General features: G+C 46.1%; 2 protein-coding genes and 1 long non-coding RNA gene across 5 annotated transcripts in view; 2 read left to right on the forward strand and 1 right to left on the reverse strand.

Annotated features, from left to right (window-relative positions):
* Nucleotides 1–18,757, forward strand: part of LOC310661168 — a 213,560-nt gene that overhangs the window by 117,605 nt on the left and 77,198 nt on the right. The window lies entirely within an intron of this gene.
* On the forward strand, nt 1,601–11,312 carry NDUFA4 (NDUFA4 mitochondrial complex associated). The gene is made up of 4 exons (XM_083406862.1): nt 1,601–1,781; nt 3,971–4,059; nt 7,714–7,774; nt 11,068–11,312. The coding sequence occupies exons 1-4, from the start codon at nt 1,740–1,742 to the stop codon at nt 11,122–11,124; spliced, it is 249 nt and encodes an 82-aa protein (XP_083262988.1). The 5' UTR covers nt 1,601–1,739; the 3' UTR covers nt 11,125–11,312.
* Nucleotides 15,309–18,757, reverse strand: part of LOC310661006 (adiponectin receptor protein 1) — a 42,549-nt gene continuing 39,100 nt past the window's right edge. The window contains exons 10-11 of one of the 3 annotated variants that reach the window (XM_083406720.1): nt 17,492–18,627; nt 15,309–17,386 (exon numbers count right to left, since the gene is read on the reverse strand). The gene's annotated coding sequence lies outside the window, so the exon portion shown is untranslated. Of the gene's footprint in view, nt 18,667–18,757 lie in introns of all 3 variants that reach the window. The other 2 variants (XM_083406719.1, XM_083406721.1) reach the window with 2 other exon arrangements.

Raw genomic sequence — 18,757 nt, forward strand, 5'->3', positions numbered from 1 at the left:
GGAGCTGAGATGCAACTAAATGCGTTTATTTTAATTTCATTTAAATACATTTTAATGCAATTAAAATAAATACATAAAACACACTGTTATTTATTTGCTTGTTTCTTGCATTGACATGCCAGGGAGCTGAAATGCAACAAAATGCATTTATTTTAACTGCATTGCAGCAGCCCCAGCTTGGATGCGACCGGGCGGGGAAGGGTGGGCGGGACACGGGAGGAAAGCACCGCCTCCGCACCGCCCCTTTTCTACGTCATTGTCGGGGGCGCGCTCGCTCCCCGTCCCGCGCCTGCCTTTCCCGTTACAGTATTTATTTCCTTGTATTGACATACCAGGGAGCTGAAATGCAACTAAATGCATTTATTTTAATTGCATTTAATCGCATTTTGCCTTTAAATGCAATTAAAATAAATACGTAAAATACACCGTTATTTATTTATTTTAAAATGTTTTTTTTTGTATTTTGTATTTTTTTTTTTAAATAATATTTATTGCTTTTTGCACAATTTAAACATTGCAAAACCAAAAAACAAAAACAGAAAAATAAAAGCCAATACAATACAATAAAAGAAAAAGAAAAAAAGCACTACATAACACTAAACACATAACCAAACAAGACAATTTAAAACACTCAAACAATTTCAATATCTTTCATTCACTTGTTTCACTGACCTCCTCACACCTCCCTTTTTGTATTCTACTTCTGTCAAATGTTTCAGCAATTCCTTTCCATCTTCCTCTGTTATCTGTCAAATACTTATCTTAACACATTCTAACCTTATTTTACTTTTAAAATGCCATTAATCTATTTATACTTAAATCCTTATAACATTTCTACTGAAGCCATATAACTTCATCCCAACATTTTAACATTCATTAATTTTGCAGTATTTCTGTAGATAAATTTTTTCCAGTCTTCTTCCACGAACTCCTCTCCCTGGTCTCGGATTCTGCCAGTCATTTCCGCCAGTTCCATGTAGTCCATCAACTTCATCTGCCATTCTATTTTAAAATGTATTTTTATTAAAGATTTTCTTGATTTACAAAGGCCTGTGCAGTGTGTCTCGTATTTTATTTTATTTTTTGCTTGGTTGTTGCGTTGACATACCAGGAAGCTGAAATGCAACAAAATGCGTTTATTTTAATTGCATCTAATTGCATTTTAATTGCTCCAAGTCTCCAGCACCTGCCAGATGCACAACGCCCGCCACCCCTGCAGGGGGCGTGTGCAGCGCCCTGCCTTTGCCTCCCTCCAGCCACACGCAGCAAACCAGCCCGCCAGATACCTCCGGACTCCAACTCCCAGCAGCCCCAGCCGTCGCCGCCGACAGTCCGGCGCGGTGGGAGTTGTAGTCCGGCGACCCCTAGCGGCGGGCCGCTGCCTTGCCGACACTCTCCGCTCCTTTCCCCCCCCTTGTAGCTGTCTACCGCACTGCCTGCATTCCCTTCGACGCGGACGTGGGGAGAGCAATCGACTTATTCGAACCGGGCGCCCGCCTGGGCTCTTTTTTAACGGCTGGTTTCCTTCGGAGCGCGTCGTTCGGGGCGGCAAATGGCTTCCTTTCCCTGCAGGCGGTTCCCGGGGCAGCCCGAGAGGGGTCCTCGAGCGGGGTCCTCGAGTGACATTGGGCGGTCGTCAGGCGGCCGCTGAGGCAGAAGGGAAAAAAAGGGACGGTCGGGGTTGTCGTCGTCGCTGCTGCTGCAGCTCCTCCTTCGCCGCCGTCCGGTCCGCCGCCGCCATGTTCCGCCTCATGCTCACCCACGCGAAGAAGCACCCGAGCGTGAGTCCCGGAGGGAGCGCTATAGGCGGGGGGAGGGGTTTGTTTCCTGAGGCGAAGGGAGCGCTATAGGCGGGGTGTGAGGGGGGAGCCCAGTCGTATTCTGCCCCCCCCCGAGCCGCCTCCTTTTGCCCTTCCCTTCCCTTTATATTGCATTCTTCTCTTTTATTTCGAATTTTGTTCCTCGCGCGAGGAAGAGACACAGATGGCAAGAAATCCTCTCCCCCCCCCCACTTTTTTTAAAGGTATACAAAGGAAAACAAAAGCAAAGAACCCCCCCCCCCCAGATTGCAAGAAATCGTCTTTTTTTTAGGTATGCAAAGGAAAACAAAAACAAAGAAGCCCCCCACGGATTGCAAGAAATCCTCTTTTTTTTTAGGTATGCAAAGGAAAACAAAAACAAAGAAAACCCCCCACAGATTGCAAGAAATCCTCTTTTTTTAGGTATGCGAAGGAAAACAAAAATAAAGAAGCCCCCCCCCCCCAGATTGCAAGAAATCCTCTTCCCCCCCCTTTTTTTAGGTATGCAAAGGAATGCAAAAACAAAGAAACCCCTCACATTGCAACAAATTGCCCTTTGCCTTTTATACGCATACCTAAACAGATTGCATACATTAAAAAAAAGATAGGATTTGTTGCAATCTTCTTTCTGTCCTCATGCAATTAAAAAGGCAAAGCGGAATTTGTTTCAATGTGGGGGGTCTTTTTTGTTTTCCTTTGCATACCTTAAAAAAAAAAGGATTTGTTGCAAAGGAACAAAAAAATAAACAAACCCCAGGTTGCAACGAATTCTCCTTTACTTTTAATTACTGGAGGAAAGGAAACCGATTGCAACAAATCCTCTCTTCTTTTATTTTTAGGTATGCAAAGGGGATGGGGAGGGAAACCCAGATTGCAACAAATTCTCCTTTGCTTTTAATTATGCAAGGAAAGGAAACAGATTGCAACAAATCCTATTTTTTGTAGGCATGCAAGGGGGGAGGGGAAACCCCAGATGGCAACAGAATTCTGTTTGTTTTTTAGTTATGCTAGAAAGACCAAAGCAGGTTGCAACAGTGGGTGGAGAGGTAAACATAGCATACAATAAGAAATATAAAACTTGTCAATAAATAATAGGCACAGATAAATGAGTGAATAGGCTTGTATTGTATTGTTTTAGTCTAAAGGGTTAGGATGCAAAAAAAAATTAGGGCAATGTCCCCTCCCCCCCTCCAAAGGTACTTTAGAAAAGATTGGATTTCCCTTGGTAAAGAGAAGGATAATTTAGCTTTCTGGGCCTGGGAGCTGCTTCCTCCCCTTCTCTTGGCCTCTGTGATGTTAATTCTTTTGAGCTCTTAAAATGCCTTTGCAGACCACTTTCTCAGGCGGGTTTGCCAGCAGCACTGTGTTTCTACCAGCACCACCTTAATTTTGCTAACCCCCCTGCCAAAAGAGACCCAGCAAAGAGGTTTGTGGCAGCCATCACCAACTTTGTCCCTTCCAGATGTTGTTGGTCCAGCTCCCATCATCTCTGACCATTGGCTATGCCGATGGGAGTTGGCTTTCAACAACATCTGCATTGATACCCTGTGAAAACGAACCTCTTTGCCTGGGATTTTTGGGTGGGCAGGCAGGGAAGAGGAATTTGGTTTCTGTCGCAGATGAGAGCCCAGGTGGCTCATGGGGTATGTGCTATGCTTTTATCTGTTTTCTACAAGCCATGTTGAATCGCTTTTATTCTCTTGCGTTTTGTTCTAATGTAACCTCCCCAGGAATCTTTGGAAGAAAGGCAGGTTAGAAATTCTCTCGTAAATAAAAATTGCGACGGGAGACCTAAAAAACAGTTAACAACCTGGGAGCAGACGGAAGAGGCATGTTGCCTGCCCAGAGGGTTGCTTGAGTGTGGAGGTGTGATTCATAGTTGACCTCTCCCACCCACACTTTGTCATGGGAGGTCATCCTCATGGGGCCACGGTATCTTGGACAGAAAAAATGGACACAGGTGGTTTTGAATTTGTGCCCCTACCAGTGACAACTTTCCCTTTGCAAATATCTGCCCCCTGTTCTTTCCCTTCCATATCCTCATCCCTTTAAGGACATCAGGTTACCTACTTTGGGGTCTGACACATTCCCCTTCGGTTCAAACATGCGATGGCGACTTATCCTGGTATTCAACTTCCGCTTTTGATCTCGAAACATTCTGTTTATCACAGTTGATTCCTCTGTTCATCTTTATTGGAATTGGAGGGACCGGCGCGGGCCTCTACGTCATGCGCCTTGCTCTTCGCAATCCTGATGTCTGGTAAGTCAGCCTTTCTTTCTTCGGCGATCCCTCGTAGCCGAGTAAGATTGTCTTCCCTAAACACGGTTTTAACAGTGAGTCCGTAAGTGACTGTGGAGGCCAATTCTGGATCCACGCGTCCTTCCACATAGCTGTCCGGGTGGGAGTTGATCACGGAGTGGGTTTGCCAAGTGTGCCTTCCTCTTAGCACGTTTCTCCCTTGCGTCCTGAGTTCGAGCGTCTTCAAAGCCCATGACACCTTTGGTAAAGGCTGTTCTCCAATTGGAGCTATCACTGGCCAGTGTTTCCCAATTGTCGGTGTTTATACTACATTTTTAAAGATTTGCCTTGAGATAGTCTTTAAACCTCTTTTGTTGACCACCAGCATTACACTTTCCATTTTTAAGTTCGGAATAGAGTACAGTCATACCTTGGGTTACAGACGCTTCAGGTTGCGTTTTTTAGGTTATGGACCCACCGAAACCCAGAAGTACCAGAACGGGTTACTTCTGGGTTTCGGGGATCACGCTTTGCGCATGCGCCGAAGCGCCGAATTGCAACCTGCGTGTGTGCAGATGTGCTGCTGCGGTTTGTGAATCCTGTGGGTTGCGAACGTGCATCCTGCACAGATCTCGTTCACAACCCAAGCATCCACTGTATAGTAGTTGCTTTGGGGAGCCCTTGCCATGGTGCTGACAATTGCCACCCCCACAAAACCATGTCACGTGATCGCCCCAGGTGTCCTTCACGGATGAATACGAGGCAGCGCTTTTGAAGGGGACCTAAGCTTTACTCCTATCCGTGGCAGCTGCACACTGCCTTAACCACAGGGATCCCTGGCCTAAGTGGATGTGAGCTTGCTTCTTTCAGAAGTGACACCGCCACCAAAAAGCATCTGGGAACCCAGCAGCAGGGATTGGTGGCATGGCAGGGTCAGGCTGATGAGTACCCTTGCAAGCTTCTTGGGGGCAGACCTTTTGCCACTTCTTTAAGTGTTGCCATCTTAAAGCACCACCTGAATAAAATATGGCATGCTGTGCTGCAGAGGTAGTACAGTGGTGCCCCGCAAGACGAATGCCTCGCAAGACGGAAAACCCGCAAGACGAAAGGGTTTTCCGTTTGCAGAGGCGCTTCGCAAGACGAATTTCCCTATGGGCTTGCTTCGCAAGATGAAAATTGACAAAAATTTTCGGGGGGGGGTTTCCGCTCCAAAACCCCTTTTTCTGAAGCGCTAAGCTGCTAAAAGCATTTTAGCAGCAAAACCGCTAATTCCTTAAGCCTTAAAAAGCCGTTTTTAGCCCTTAAATCGCCAATAGCGCTACTCCACTAATTGGCTTGCTTCGCAAGACGAAAAAACCGCAAGACGAAAAGACTCGCGGAACGGATTCTTTTCATCTTGCGAGGCACCACTGTATAATAATCAAATTTATATGGCTCCCATCTGACTGGGTTGCCCCAGCCATTCTGGGTGGCTTCCAACCAATTATAAAACCACAGTGAAACATTAGCATCAGCTTCTTAGCTTTAGAGCAAGAAAATCAATCATAATAGCATTGCCATTCCTCAGCTTAGTTGTATCCGAGGCATTGCAATGAGCAGTACAGCATAGCTAAAAGGGTATTTTACCTGCCGTGTGTGCGCACGCGCAGGTTGTGATTTGGTGTTTGTGCGCACGCGCGAGCACTGAAACCCAGAAGTAACCTATTACAGTACTTCCGGGTTCGGCACGGTACGCAACCCGGAAACACACACCCTGAAGCGTCTGTAACCCGAGGTATGACTGTAAAGCGAATTACCTGTGTGCAGAAAACCGCGTCTGGTGCAACAGGACACCGTGACGGAAACCAGAGCACACAGAAACACCGTTTACCTTCCCGCCACAGTGGTACCTATTTATCTACTTGCACTGGCATGCTTTTGAACTGCTAGGTTAGCAGGAGCTGGGACCGAACAACGGGAGCTCACCACCGTCACATGGATGCGAAACGCCGACCTTCCGATCGGCAAGCCCAAGAGGCTCAGTGGTTTAGACAGCAGCGCCACCCGCGTCCCAGAAGAAAATGTAGGATTGGGTTGCCAAACACACCAAACCAGCTGTGCATTCACATAAACAATTCTCTTCTGTATTTTATCACAGTATCAAATACGTCTCTTGCACATAATCAACGCATAAAGTACAACAATGTAAACAGAAGTCCCAATAGATCAGTTCATTCGTAGAGTCCAAATATCTGCTAGTTTCTGTTCCACGTATGTCTTTGTATGTTCATAAAATGCAAATGGGAACTTACTACAGTTCCACAGAATCTTGACAAGGATTTCCGGAATAATGCCTTGTTTCTCTCTCCTGGGCTTCGTCAGTTGTACATGTTCATATGTGGTATATCAAGATAGAGTGGATGCTCGGGTTGCGAACATGATCCATGCAGGAGGCATGTTCGCAATCCGCAGCGCCGCGTCTGCACATGCGCGGGTTGTGATTCGGGGCTTCTGCGCAAAGAGCGATTTATCTGTAACCTGAGGTATGACTGTAATGGAACTTTTGACATGGCGGCTTCGTAGTGCTTTAACTGGCTTTAAAGGAGGGACGTGGGTGGCGCTGTGGGTTAAACCACAGAGCCTAGGACTTGCCAATCAGAAGGTTGGCGGTTCAAATGAGCTCCCGTTGCTCTGTCCCTTTTCCTGCCAACCTATCAGTTCGAAAGCACGTCAAACTGCAAGTAGATACATAGGTACCGCTCCAGCAGGAAGGTAAATGGCATTTCCGTGCGCTGCTCTGGTTCGCCAGAAGCGGCTTAGTCATGCTGGCCACATGACCCGGAAGCTGTACACCGGCTCCCTCGGCCAATAAAGTGAAATGAGTGCCACAACCCCAGAGTCGGCCACGACTGGACCTAATGGTCAGGGGTCCCTTTACCTTTACCTTAAAGGAGTTGTGATACGGTGGGCTTTTTTTTTTTTACATCCCACATTATAAAAGAAGTGTGCGCTTCTTGTGGCATTGAGTAGGCCATGATCATTAAATTGGTGAGAACCTTGTGCCAACAAGGTATTCTGCTCTGGTCAGACCTCACCTGGAGTACTGTGTCCAGTTCTGGGCACCACAGTTCAAGAAGGACACTGACAAACTGGAACCTGTCCAGAGGAGGGCAACCAAAATGGTCAAAGGCCTGGAAACGATGCCTTATGAGGAACGGCTAAGGGAGCTGGGCATGTTTAGCCTGGAGGAGAGGAGGTTAAGGGGTGATATAATAGCCATGTTCAAATATATAAAAGGATGTCACCTAGAGGAGGGAGAAAGGTTGTTTTCTGCTGCTCCAGAGAAGCGGACACGGAGCAATGGATCCAAACGACAAGAAAGAAGATTCCACCTAAACATTAGGAAGAACTTCCTGACAGTAAGAGCTGTTCGACAGTGGAATTTGCTGCCAAGGAGTGTGGTGGAGTCTCCTTCTTTGGAGGTCTTTAAGCAGAGGCTTGACAACCATATGTCAGGAGTGCTCTGATGGTGTTTCCTGCTTGGCAGGGGGTTGGACTTGATGGCCCTGGTGGTCTCTTCCAACTCTATGATTCTAACAGTTGGGTAGAGCAGTTATGCTTTATGCTGTAGGTTTTTCTCCTTCTTACAAAGATGTACTGACCGCTGTCTGCCTCTTGACACGTTTCTCTGCCTAGCTGGGACAGAAAGAACAACCCGGAGCCTTGGAACAAGCTGGGACCCAATGACCAGTACAAGGTATGGTACAAAATACCTAACTAGGGTTATAGTGCTGGTTATCCTATAGGCCAGGAATGGGGAGTCTGGTGTCCAGCAGAGGTTGCTGGACTCCAAGTCCCATCAGCCCCATCCATTGATTAGGAATAATGGGAGTAGAAATCCACCAGCCTCTGGTACAGTGTTAGAAACTCAGATATCTAAGCTAATCACCAAATAGCAGCTGAAGCCTAGGTTATGGTTGCCACAACAGAATGTTGAGGCACCATTTTTTCTTGGTGACATTTAATATACACCAGTGAACCTTGAGATCTACGGATGAAGGGCGGTTAATAATAATAATAATAATAATAATAATAATAATAATGGCCATTTGGTGGGAGGAATAATAAGTTTCAGTTTTGGGTGTGATCACAGCATTTCAGGGGGTTGGACTAGATGACCCTCGGGTCCCTTCTATTATTCTTCACTCTCCCCTCCAGTTCAATCTTCTCAACTCTGACTGAATCAGCATGGTAGATCCCTGAGTTGCTGCCGTTGACTCATGATTTTTCCTGCAAAATTGCTTTTAAGCCCATTAAAGTTGAAGGATTAGAGATCTTTTCCTCCTACTGTATCAATGGGATATAACTTCGGTGTGTGCGAGACAGAAGAATTGTGATATTAACTGCCTGTTTAGGGCTCCTAGGCACTTACCCAGTTTCTTGCAGTTCAGCTCTTAAAATTCTGCCTACCCTTGCACAACTGTGCGATATTTAAGGCATCCCAGCTCTTGCCTGCCAAAGAGAGCAGAAAGCTCTGTTTCTCCCATATTTGGCTTTGTATAAAAGCCGTTGTCCGGCTGTGTTGCTATAAGAGGCCAGAGGCATGTGAAAATGAGAACACTTTGAGAACCGGTGCTTTAAATAACTTGAGATGTTTAGTGTTGCGTTCTAAACAAAACGTACAAACTCTTGCAATGTAAACGTTACTCAGAGATCCATGAAAGGCAACCAGCAGCCTGGAAAATGAATCTCACTGTGATGATGTGTTCATGCATTCTGAATAAGGATGCAACATTTAGCTGATAAATATTTAAGCAGGTGCTCCTGATTTAATTTAAAAACCAATTAACTATAAAAGGCTTTATTACCTGCAGGTGGTAAGTCTCACCTTTGAGTGAGAAGGGGAAATGGCTTTGCTAAAGGGCTCTCTCCAACAACGGTGGCATGCATTATTTAAACACCAATCTGTTTCTTAAACTTTTATTTATATGCAGATGTATACAGATTTGCTTAAAAGTCGTAATATGCTGCAGATTTGCTAAAAACTCATAAAAATGCTGCAAATTTAGTTGGTTAAACTGGCTGCCAGCCCTATAACTTCAGCTCATCCTAATACAGTGGTGCCTCGCAAGACGAAAAGAGTCTCTTCGTCTAGCGGTTTTTTCGTCTTGCGAAGCAACCCTATTAGCGGATTAGCGCTATTAGCGGTTTAGCGGCTATTAAAGGCTTAAGGGATTAGCGGATTAGCTGCTAAAAGGCTATTAGCAGCTTAGTGCCTTAGAAAAAGGGGGTGGGGAGCGAAAAAAAATCGCAGGAACTCGCAAGACATTTTCGTCTTGCGAAGCAAGCCCATAGGAAATTCGTTTTGCGAAGCACCTCCAAAACGGAAAACCCTTTCGTCTAGCGGGTTTTCCGTCTTGCGAGGCATTCGTCTTGCGGGGCACCACTATATAGTGATCCAAAAGTCTTGGCATGTCTGCAGATTGTCTGCAATCTGGAGAACAGGGCAACTAAGACCGTGTACATTTCTGGCCTCCTACTGTCAGAGGAGATTACTATTTATTCTGCAAAGCTATGAAACTTAAGGCTTGCATTCTGGGCTACTTCACAACCCCCAGCAGATGATTTTCAGGGGGGAGCCAGGTCCAGTAAGTAAGGAGAGACAATGAAAGTGAGGTGTCTAGTCTTGCATAATGTCACCATTTGGGTACAGCTTGAGCTGCTAAAAGGTTTAAAGGCTTGTTCTGGGAGTTCAAAAACTTTTGATGCAATCCAGAGAAGAATTAAGCCTTTCTTGAGTCCGCTGAAATAAAATAGCCTAAAACGGAGTGCTACATTCTAGGCTTTCACAAAATGTTCTTTCACCATTTTGTGATCTATAGCTCTCAAACGACTTGAGACCTAAAGAAAAACAGAAGCTTCGTTTGGGCTTCAGGGTTTATATACTCAATGACCGGTCTTTCAAATAGAGTGGTATCTCGGAAGTCGAACGGAATCTGCTCTGGAAGTCCGTTCAACTTCCAAAATGTTCAGAAACCAAGGCGCCGCTTCCGATTGGCTGCAGGAAGCTGCCGCAGCCAATCGGAAGCCACAGACGTTGTGTCGGACAAAGAACGTTCGCAAACTGGAACACTCACTTCCGGGTTTGCGGCATTCAGGAGCCAAAACGTTTGACTCGCAATGCGTTTGGGATCCAAGGTAAGTGGAAATGAAACAGCTGGTTGCAATGGTGAAATTTTGGTGGCACTGTCCCTCTGTAATGGCAGTGCTGAAGTCGTAAGTCAGATATCCTATTTATAGCCAAGGAGTGGACCCAAGGGGAGACTGTTCCCCCAAGGCCCTATCTTCCAGATAACAGTGACCTAAGGTTTTCCAGTAAAACATGAAATGGTGCACACACTACCATCTTGTTAGTGTGCTTCGTTCATAACTTTTCTCCTAGTTAAATCAATAACAATACTTTTATTACTTATACCCTGCCCATCTGGCTGGATTTCCCCAGCCGCTATTGGCGGCTTCCAGCAAAATATAAAAAATAATGTCAAACGTTAAAAACTTCCTGATACAGGGCTGCCTTCAGATTGTCTTCTAAAAGTTGTGTGGTTCTTTATCTCCTTGACATCTGATGGGAGGGCATTCCACAGGGTGGGCGCCACCACCGAGAAGGCCCTCTGCCTGGTTCCACCTCACTTCTCGCAATGAGGGAACCGCTAGAAGGCCCTCAGCACTGGACCTCAGTGTCCGGGCTGAACGATGGGGTGGAGACGCTCCCTTCAGGTATACTGGGCCATTTAGGGCTTGAAAGGTCAGCACCAGCACTTTGAATTGTGCTCGGAAATGTACTGGGAGCCAATGCTTCAGGACCAGTGTTATATGGTCTCGGCGGCCACTTCTTGTTACCAGTCTAGCTGCCGCATTCTGGATTAATTGTAGTTTCCGAGTCACCTTCAAAGGTAGCCCCACGTAGAGCGCATGGCAGTAGTCCAAGCGGGAGGTAACCCTTTGTACGGATAGGATTTTCATCCTAACAGCTGTGCTTCCCTCTTCCAGTTCTATGCGGTGAACGTGGACTACGATAAGCTGAAAAAGGATCGCCCAGATTTCTGAAGAGCAACCGTTCTCCCCTCTACAAGCTGCACAAGACGAAGTGGTTTAGGTCTTCCAGAAGCCATCCGCACAACTCATACGCTTAAATCATCCAGGAAATGTTAAAACTGATTGCACAACGCACTTGAATCATGTTTTGCGACAGAGCTTGTTGGGACCCTAATAAAACCTAAAGCTTGAAATCTTAACACTTTTTTCTTTTTGCGGCGCAAGAGTTTCCTGAGCTGCGTGAATTTGATGGGAGGGCAGAGTTGAAATAATTTATCATAAATATTTGTGGCTTGTAGCCGTATGCCACTGCCTAAAAATAAAAAGCTGTCAGCCTTGACTGATGTGAAATCCAGAGTTAAAAATAAGCACTCTCGTGTTCTTTTTTTATGAAATGCATTTACTAAAGAGCAGGGAAGCCGAATTTCAAGTGTAGGCTATGTTGGAAAATAGCAGTATTCCGATACTTTTGCTGATCTTCAGCATAGACTTAAGAGATTTGATTGGGGTATATGCCCATCTTTTATGCTGCAGGAGAAAAAAGTAGAAAGCTCAAGTAGCTGCCTTGCAGCACCGCTGCACCCATGTCTACTTGGAAGTAAGTCCTACTGAATTCAGTGGGGCTTCCTCCCATGTAGGTGAGATTGTAGCCTTTGCCATTTTTGAGAGAGGTGTGGTACAAAGTAATTAAAAATAAAAATAAATGACTAAAATAAAATCCTTGTGTCTGAATAGCAAGTTAATGACCGCTTAAGCTTTTGCCAATGCAACAATGAAATGGTCCTCTTCTGGTCTCACTACAGTGGAAAGGCACCATAATAATAATAATAATAAATTTACTTATTTTATTATTTTATTTATTAGCCAGTAAGCGCTTGGTAGGCAGAGCTGAGGTGTGGGAATCTTAAGTCAGGGACACTGAGAACTTTGAATGTTTTTGTTCCTTCCTCGGAAAGGGAGAAATGGTTACCAAATAAAAATAAATAGGGAAAAAAGATACTCAAAGAAACTGCCAGTACATAGTTCAGATAATGCAGACAAAAAGTAAAATGGCACGGCGCTGGAATTGTTTCAAAATTTCTGACTTGGGAGTGCATTACCTGACTTTTTGAAACTTGCTGCACTTATTTAAGTGCTATGTTAAAAGATTCTCTCTTGGAAGTCTTCCTTTGTAACTTAAGAAAAGCCCGCAGGGTCAGGCCAGTGGCCCAAGTTCTGCATCCTGTGTAAAAACTGCAAGCAGAATCTGAGCACAGAAGCTCTTGTGATTCTCAGGAACTGATACACAGAAATACGCCGCCTTTTGGAGCTGGAGGTAATATGTAGCCATCAGTTGCCAAATCGCCAAGTTCAAATGGCATCCACCCGAGGGTGGTTTTATCCAGATGTGAACCTGGCTTCACCTAGGCGCCACCACTAGCTGCCAATGGGTAACATCCCTCCTTACAGCTGCCAAGAGACGGAGATTTGTTAGGAAACGCCCCCCCCCCTTTGGGACTACAACTCACAATAATTAAATGTTAAAAACTTCCCTTAACAGAGCTGCCTTCAGATGTCTTCTAAAAGTCAGATAGTTGTTTATTTCCTTGACATCTGGTGGGAGGGCGTTCCACAGGGTGGGCGCCACCACCGAGAAGGCCCTCTGCCTGGTTCCCTGTAGCTTCGCTTCTCGCAGGGAGGGAACCACCTGGAGGCCCTCGGAGCTGGACCTGAGTGTCTGGGCTGAACGACGAGGGTGGAGACGCTCCTTCAGATCTTGCGCTTTTAACATTCCTCCTAAATTTTTGACCCGTCAACCAGGGTTTAAAAGGAGTGTCTTTTTTTTACAAACGCTCTTTTGCCAAGGGGATTTGGGAAACAATTTCTACTCAAACAACCTAGAAAATAATTTTAAAATATGGAAAGAAGAAAGTCCATGAATGCTGCTGCTCATTCCATTTTTTAATTTTTGTCAGGGGCATTTTCCCCTGTTGTTGCCTGGATGAGAGAGGGGCAGCCTGTTTGGGGGTTGGAGTGCTCAAGCATTGGGGTGGGGGTTCAAATGCAGTCCTCCAGCTCTCTTACTGGGTCTCAGGACACCCCCCAGACATGCCTCCTCTTCTCCACCCCTCACCAGCCCTACCTTTCTACCTCCTCGAGTGTTTTGGCCTGGCTGGAATTTGCCCTTGAGCTCCGAGAGTGACCCATGCTTGCCTAGATCGACGATGGAGAGAGATGGTCTGAAGTGGCAACCTCCCTGTACCAAGATAAAATGCTCATCTCGGTGCTTGGCCTGAAGAACTGGGTTTCCCAAATCTAAAGCCTGACTGTGCAGTCAGTCTGAAACAGGACCCAAAATCCCAATTTTTCCTTCTCCAAGGGTCCATTAGCTAAAAACCATTAACTTGAGCCAATGTATAACAGAAACCCAGCTGTATAAACAAAGCCCTCTCCTTTATCAGTCCGTGACGCTTAATGGATGGCCTTGTCAGTTCCAAAGTGGAGTCGGGACGGCAGAGCTGGGGCTTATCTTGTAGGTTGTAAATATCCTGACACACGGACACACAGACTCTGCAAGACAGGTTTGTCAGCCCCCACGGCCGGAGATAGCGATGGCGTCAAGGGAAACTCCTATAGCTGGGCGACCCTCTTAACCCCAAGAATACAGGAACAGGAACATCTGTTTATGGTAATGGATGTCAACTTACGTGTATAAACGTACAAGGCTGGATTCCTGGGGAAGGGGGGGGGAGGAGAGGGTGCCTGGAGGATATATATACTGTGTGAAATTTCTCTTTCTTCGGATTTGCTGTGAACTGACCACGCAAGCGCCTTTCTGCTACTCCAGAGAGCAGAAATAAAGAACTCTTTCTTTGAATCAACCTCGGTGTCTTTTCACTCCTTCCTCCCTCTCTGGGAGCAACGCTCACCCAACCAATCGGTAAAGTCTAAAAAGGCTACAGGCCCACTTTTGCCTCTGGAACTGCCTGCCACTGGAATGTGGCCCCTGGAAAGGTGCCCGGAATGGGAATGTGGCTCTCCGCCTGAAAACAGCACATCCCGTAGCAGATTGTTGACCACACAGGAGCCACGTCACACCAGAGCAGACTGATCCAGTAACAGGACCACTGCTTTTTTTGATAACTGGAATTACGCACAGCAAGTGCAAATGCTGAGTGCTGCTTTTCTCCAGCGCTGATTTTCTTCACGGGAAAGTCGACCGTGGAAACTCCTAGTTGAAGCCTGGAGAGCTACAGCCCAGCCCATTTCCCAACCTCAGCAAAGCACGGGAATTTTGGTCACCTTGCCCCAATTGTTCATACACCGACAGCAAAACTGGATTTGTTAAGTGTGGAAGTAATAGTGCCACTGTATTCTGCTCTGGTCAGACCTCACCTGGAGTCCTGTGTCCAGTTCTGGGCACCACAATTCAAGAAGGACACTGACAAACTGGAACGTGTCCAGAGGAGGGCAACCAAAATGGTCAAAGGCCTGGAAACGATGCCTTATGAGGAACGGCTAAGGGAGCTGGGCATGTTTAGCCTGGAGAAGAGGAGGTTAAGGGGTGATATGATAGCCATGTTCAAATATATAAAAGGATGTTACATAGAGGAGGGAGAAAGGTTGTTTTCTGCTGCTCCAGAGAAGCGGACACGGAGCAATGGATCCAAACTACAAGAAAGAAGATTCCACCTCAACATTAGGAAGAACTTCCTGACAGTAAGAGCTGTTTGACAGTGGAATTTGCTGCCAAGGAGTGTGGTGGAGTCTCCTTCTTTGGAGGTCTTTAAGCAGAGGCTTGACAACCGTATGTCAGGAGTGCTCTGATGGTGTTTCCTGCTTGGCGGGGGGTTGGACTCGATGGCCCTTGTGGTCTCTCCCAACTCTATGATTCTACCTACAAGAGATCTCTTAGGCGAAGCTACTTCTACATTAACAGTAGGATAGTGAAAGGAGTGAAGCAGAAACTGGGTCACCTGTTTGACTGTGACATCAGCGGTAGAGAGGGATCTGCCTTTGCCAACCTGGTGCCCTCCAGGTGTTTCGCTCGGCCTGCTTTTGCCCCCTGGAACTGCCTGCCACTGAATTTGGTCAAGTGGGAGCAGGCGTTACGGTTATCCTCCTTATCTTTGAAATGCGGGTGTTTAACGTGTTTCTCTGGAGATCAGCGTGCCCCTCAAAGTACCAGACAAACTTTTGTAAAAGTTGCAAAGCAGTTAGATCTACTAAAAATGTTTATTGCTGATAAACATCTCAAAATCTTCCCTAGTTTACAAACGGAACAAAAAAAAGTTCATTGTTATGAGCAAATTATTCTCCTCCTCTGTTCTGTGAACCAAATATATTCAGTACATCTGCTCTCTTATTCAAAACATTTACATCTCTAAGTAACAGATCTATTCCACTATCCCAACTATAATTGTATTTGAAATAATAAGATCTATATTAATATATTTTCCAACTCAGTTTTTCAGATTTATTTAGATGTTTTCTCTCTCTCTCATTAGCTCTCTACCGGTATCGTATCGATTATTAAATACAGTTAAGTTTTCTGACTGTAATCTTAAAACTCACCCCTTGTTTTTCTTAAAGGTTAGGGATTTTGCATCATCATATTGACATTTGCAAAATGCTTCCATTTATCCTCCAAGCAAACTGCCAAGTTCCATGTCACTCCCATCATTTGTGGCCGGCAAAATGTTCATTTATTTCCCTTACAGTGGGTATAAGTCTTTCTGCACAATAAAATCTAGTTACATCATCAGGGTATTTTTTTTCTTTCCAGGGCAGGCTAATACTTTGCAGCTGCAACTTCATTTTTAAACCTATTCATTATTATCTGGTCCCTGCAGTTTCTGTCTTACACACGCACCCTCCACGCGCTGAAGATTGCTTGGGGTTAGAGAGCTTGCAAAATGGTCCTTCTGCCTCAGAAGGGCTGCTCTGCACCCGCCAAGAGAAAGCCCCCCCCCCCCCAAGACTGGCAGCCTAATACCAAGATTTTCTTCACTCAATTAAAACCTGAGGATATTCGCTTGCAACTTGCGGCGCACTGGAGCAAAGCAGTGACGTTTTAAGGCTGCAATCCTATCCCTGTTTACCTAGGAGCAAGCCCCCCTGAATTGCACAGGGCTCGCTTTCAAGGGTAACTTTTTCTTAAAACGGGCAGGGATTCTCAAACCGCACAGAGAAAATCAAACTTAAAACACTCTAGCCTTGAAGTGTTGCGCTCGTAACACTTTTAACCTTGGATTAACCATGGGTGTCCACAAAACCTACCTTTCTTCCATGGTTTAAAATACAGGAACCTCTAGAAAGCTTATACCAGTGTTGTCTACCTTGATCGGAGATTTGAGACCGGGCTCTCTCCCAGCGATGCTGTTTGGGATTCGAACTTGGGACCTGCTGCACGCACAGCAGATGCTCTGCACCTGAGCAACCGCCAATTAGGAGCCTAGGGCTTGCTGATCAGAAGGTCGGCGGTTCGAATCCCCGCGATGGGGTGAGCTCCCGTTGCTCGGTCCCTGCTCCTGCCAACCTAGCAGTTCAAAAGCACGTCAAAGTGCAAGTAGATAAATAGGTACCACTCCGGCGGGAAGGTAAATGGCGTTTCCATGCGCTGCTCTGGTTCGCCAGAAGCGGCTCAGTCATGCTGGCCACACGACCCGGAAGCTGTACGCCGGCTCCCTCGGCCAATAAAGCGAGATGAGCGCCACAACCCCAGAGTCCGCCATGACTGGACCTAATGGTCAGGGGTCCCTTTACCTTTACAGGTTCTGCTTCATCCTGTCCCATGAAACAAAGGTGTCGAGATTGAGGCAATTTTAAACCCTCTCACCTGGGATTAAGTCCCACTGAATTCGGCCGGACTTCCTTCTGATTAAACATGGATAGGGGTTGTGTGCCGTAAGGTTTTCAAGTCGGTCCCAATATTTTATTATTTTTTTTAAAAAAATGGGGAAAGCCATCGACGTGGAAGTCTGCATTCTTTACCTGCTTGGTGGACGAGTGGAGAGTCGCAAGCTTCAAGGCAGGCGAATTTCGAGTCGATTTGGAGCAGCTACATTTGCTGAAGGGGTGGGTTCAAATGCTGTTGGACACCCAGCAGCCCCATTGATCAACATCTGGAAGGCCCCTTTTAGCACATTTAATCCCAGTATTACGAAGGCGATCTTGATTCTTTGCTTATCCGGAAAAGGTCACCGAATTACTGAGCACACCACTGGGTCACAGAATCCAAGAAACGTCTTGTTAGAATGGACCCTGTGGATCATCTAGCCCAGGTTTCCCAAACCTGGGTCTCCAACAGTTTTTGGACTACAATCCCCATCATCCCTGACTAGCTAAGGATGATGGGAGTTGTAGTCCAAAAACAGCTGGAGACCCAAGCTTGAGAAACCCTGGTCTAGTCCAACCCCCTGCAATACAGGAATATGCAAGCTGTCTCGTACTGGGATCGATCCTGCCATCTTGCACCACGCTCTAAGAGAGTCGTGGCCTGATAGAAAACAGGTTGCGGTAGCTGCAATACTAACCATGCAGACATATGGTTGAAAATAATGTATTTAGGGACCCATTTCTGAAAGGTGAGTCCCAGAAACGAAAACACTGAAAACACAGCTGTGAGACAAACTCGGGCCATCTTGCCTGCACGTTGAGATTCACAGCATCAACACCGCTGGTGGAGCTTTTCCTGCACTTTTAAATGAATCACAGTGTAGGGCAAGTCTAATTTAACACTGCAAGTCTAATTTAACACTGCAGATGGATGGAGCAAAAGAGCCACGTCTAACATTTTTAACACTCATGAAAGTCCAGAAGCCTGCTCTGTTAGAAATGGGTAAGGTTTTAAGAGCTCAGGGTTGGGGTCTGGACGGGGACATCTGAGCGCTTCCAGATTTTGTAGGACTCCAACTTTCGGCAACCCCAGAAACCAGCATGGCTAAAGGCCAGGGATGGTGGGAATTAATAGTCTAGCAAAATCTGAAAGGCGACACAGGGTCTCCACCCCTGTTAATGGGGAATCTCCTCTTTTTGAAACTCTCAAGCGAAGGATCTGCAAGTCGAGTTTGGGCAAACTCGAGGTAGATTGCACCAGCAAATTCTGCTTTCGTGGTCAGCTTGGGTCCAAGCTACTGGGAACGGAAGGCTTTAAAGATATCTGGAATGGTGGTGCATCGCATTTGCTCTTTTTCAGAGCAAAATTATGAGAAGGGCAATAGGAACTTTCCCGAAACCACTGCTGGGTAGACATAAGCAACAAGCTGTCTCTCACAATGTATACCCTTAGTCTAAATGCTCCAAAAACCTGGCGTCGTCCTTCATGAATTAGATGGAACCCGGAATAAAATAAATATTTTGAGATGACTGCCTTCACCCATAAAGGGTTAGGGTCCCATCGGTTTGCCTAGACCAGGCATAGGCAAGCTCGGCCCTCCAGATGTTGTGAGACTACAATTCCCATCATCCCTGAATACTGGCCCTGTTTATTGTTGTTGTTTAGTCGTTTAGTGGTGTCCGACTCTTCGTGACCCCCTGGACCAGAGCACACCAGGCCCTCCTGTCTTCCACGGCCTCCCGCAGTTTGGTCAAACTCATGCTGGTAGCTTCCAGAACCCTGTCCCCCCATCTCGTCCTCTGTCCTCCCCTTCTCCATTCTGCTCTC

Source organism: Podarcis tiliguerta, assembly GCF_965153285.1.
Source record: "Podarcis tiliguerta genome assembly, chromosome: 12".
Lineage (NCBI taxonomy): Eukaryota > Metazoa > Chordata > Lepidosauria > Squamata > Lacertidae > Podarcis > Podarcis tiliguerta.